Consider the following 823-nt stretch of genomic DNA (forward strand, 5'->3'; position numbering starts at 1 on the left):
GGAAAGTGCTGAGCTGCTGCTGCTCCTCTCCAGGCGAACACGGAGCCGCCGAAGCTGAGCCGAGAGGAGCAGCGGGGCCGCGGGGCCCTCCTGCAGGACATCTGTAAGGGGACCAAGCTCAGGAAAGTGACCCAAATCAATGACCGGAGTGCACCCATCCTGGAAAGTGAGTCCTCTGGAGGCTCCCGGCCCCATGCTGGGTGCTGCTGTGCCCTTCAGGGCACTTGCCCATCTGGTTCCCAGCAGCTCCTCATTGGAGGAGCAGATAATTCCAGGCTTAACCTCTTTGTCTCTCTCCTTCCCCAGCCCAAGGGCAGCGGCAGCAGCAGCTACGGCTCCAGCTCAGCCGCCATCCAGCCCAAGGGCGGCCTCTTCCAAGGCGGCGTTCCCAAGCTCAGACCTGTGGGAGCCAAGGACAGCTCAGGTAATGGCCACAGGCCTGTGGTCTGCGTGGGGGTCCCTGGGGAGGGCCCTGAGCAGGAAGGGGTTGAGGATCTCACTCTGTTTCCCTGGGGGTTCCAGATGCAGGACCCCAAATCACATCCCAAGCATGGCACGGGCCAGCTACACCCTCCCTGAACCTCAGTCCCACACGCAGACCTCTTGGAGGGCGCAGGAGTTTCGTGTATTGCTGAACTCTGTGTGTTCTCTGTGGTGGCCACAGAGTAGAGTGGTGAGAGAGGAGTCGTGTGTGGCTGTGCTCGGTGCCAGCTCCCTGCCTGTGCCAGACAGCTGTCCCTGCGGCCTGGCCCTCCTCGGCCGTGGCTCTGCACGGACAGGGCACTGCTCCCATGCTGTGCTCAGCCCCTCACTGTGCTCTCTT

The 823-nt window shown here is 62.7% G+C and overlaps 1 protein-coding gene across 1 annotated transcript in view; it reads left to right on the forward strand.

Moving 5' to 3' along the window:
- Positions 1-12: 12 nt before the first annotated feature.
- Positions 13-823, forward strand: part of WIPF2 (WAS/WASL interacting protein family member 2) — a gene marked incomplete at its 5' end in the record, with an annotated part of 3,400 nt that continues 2,589 nt past the window's right edge. The window contains 2 exons of the mRNA XM_017745787.1: positions 13-166; positions 305-570. Coding sequence (XP_017601276.1) covers positions 13-166; positions 305-570 — 420 coding nt within the window. The remainder of the gene's footprint in view (positions 167-304; positions 571-823) is intronic.

The sequence above is a fragment of the Corvus brachyrhynchos genome, unplaced genomic scaffold (assembly GCF_000691975.1).
Source record: "Corvus brachyrhynchos isolate BGI_N302 unplaced genomic scaffold, ASM69197v1 scaffold30, whole genome shotgun sequence".
NCBI lineage: Eukaryota > Metazoa > Chordata > Aves > Passeriformes > Corvidae > Corvus > Corvus brachyrhynchos.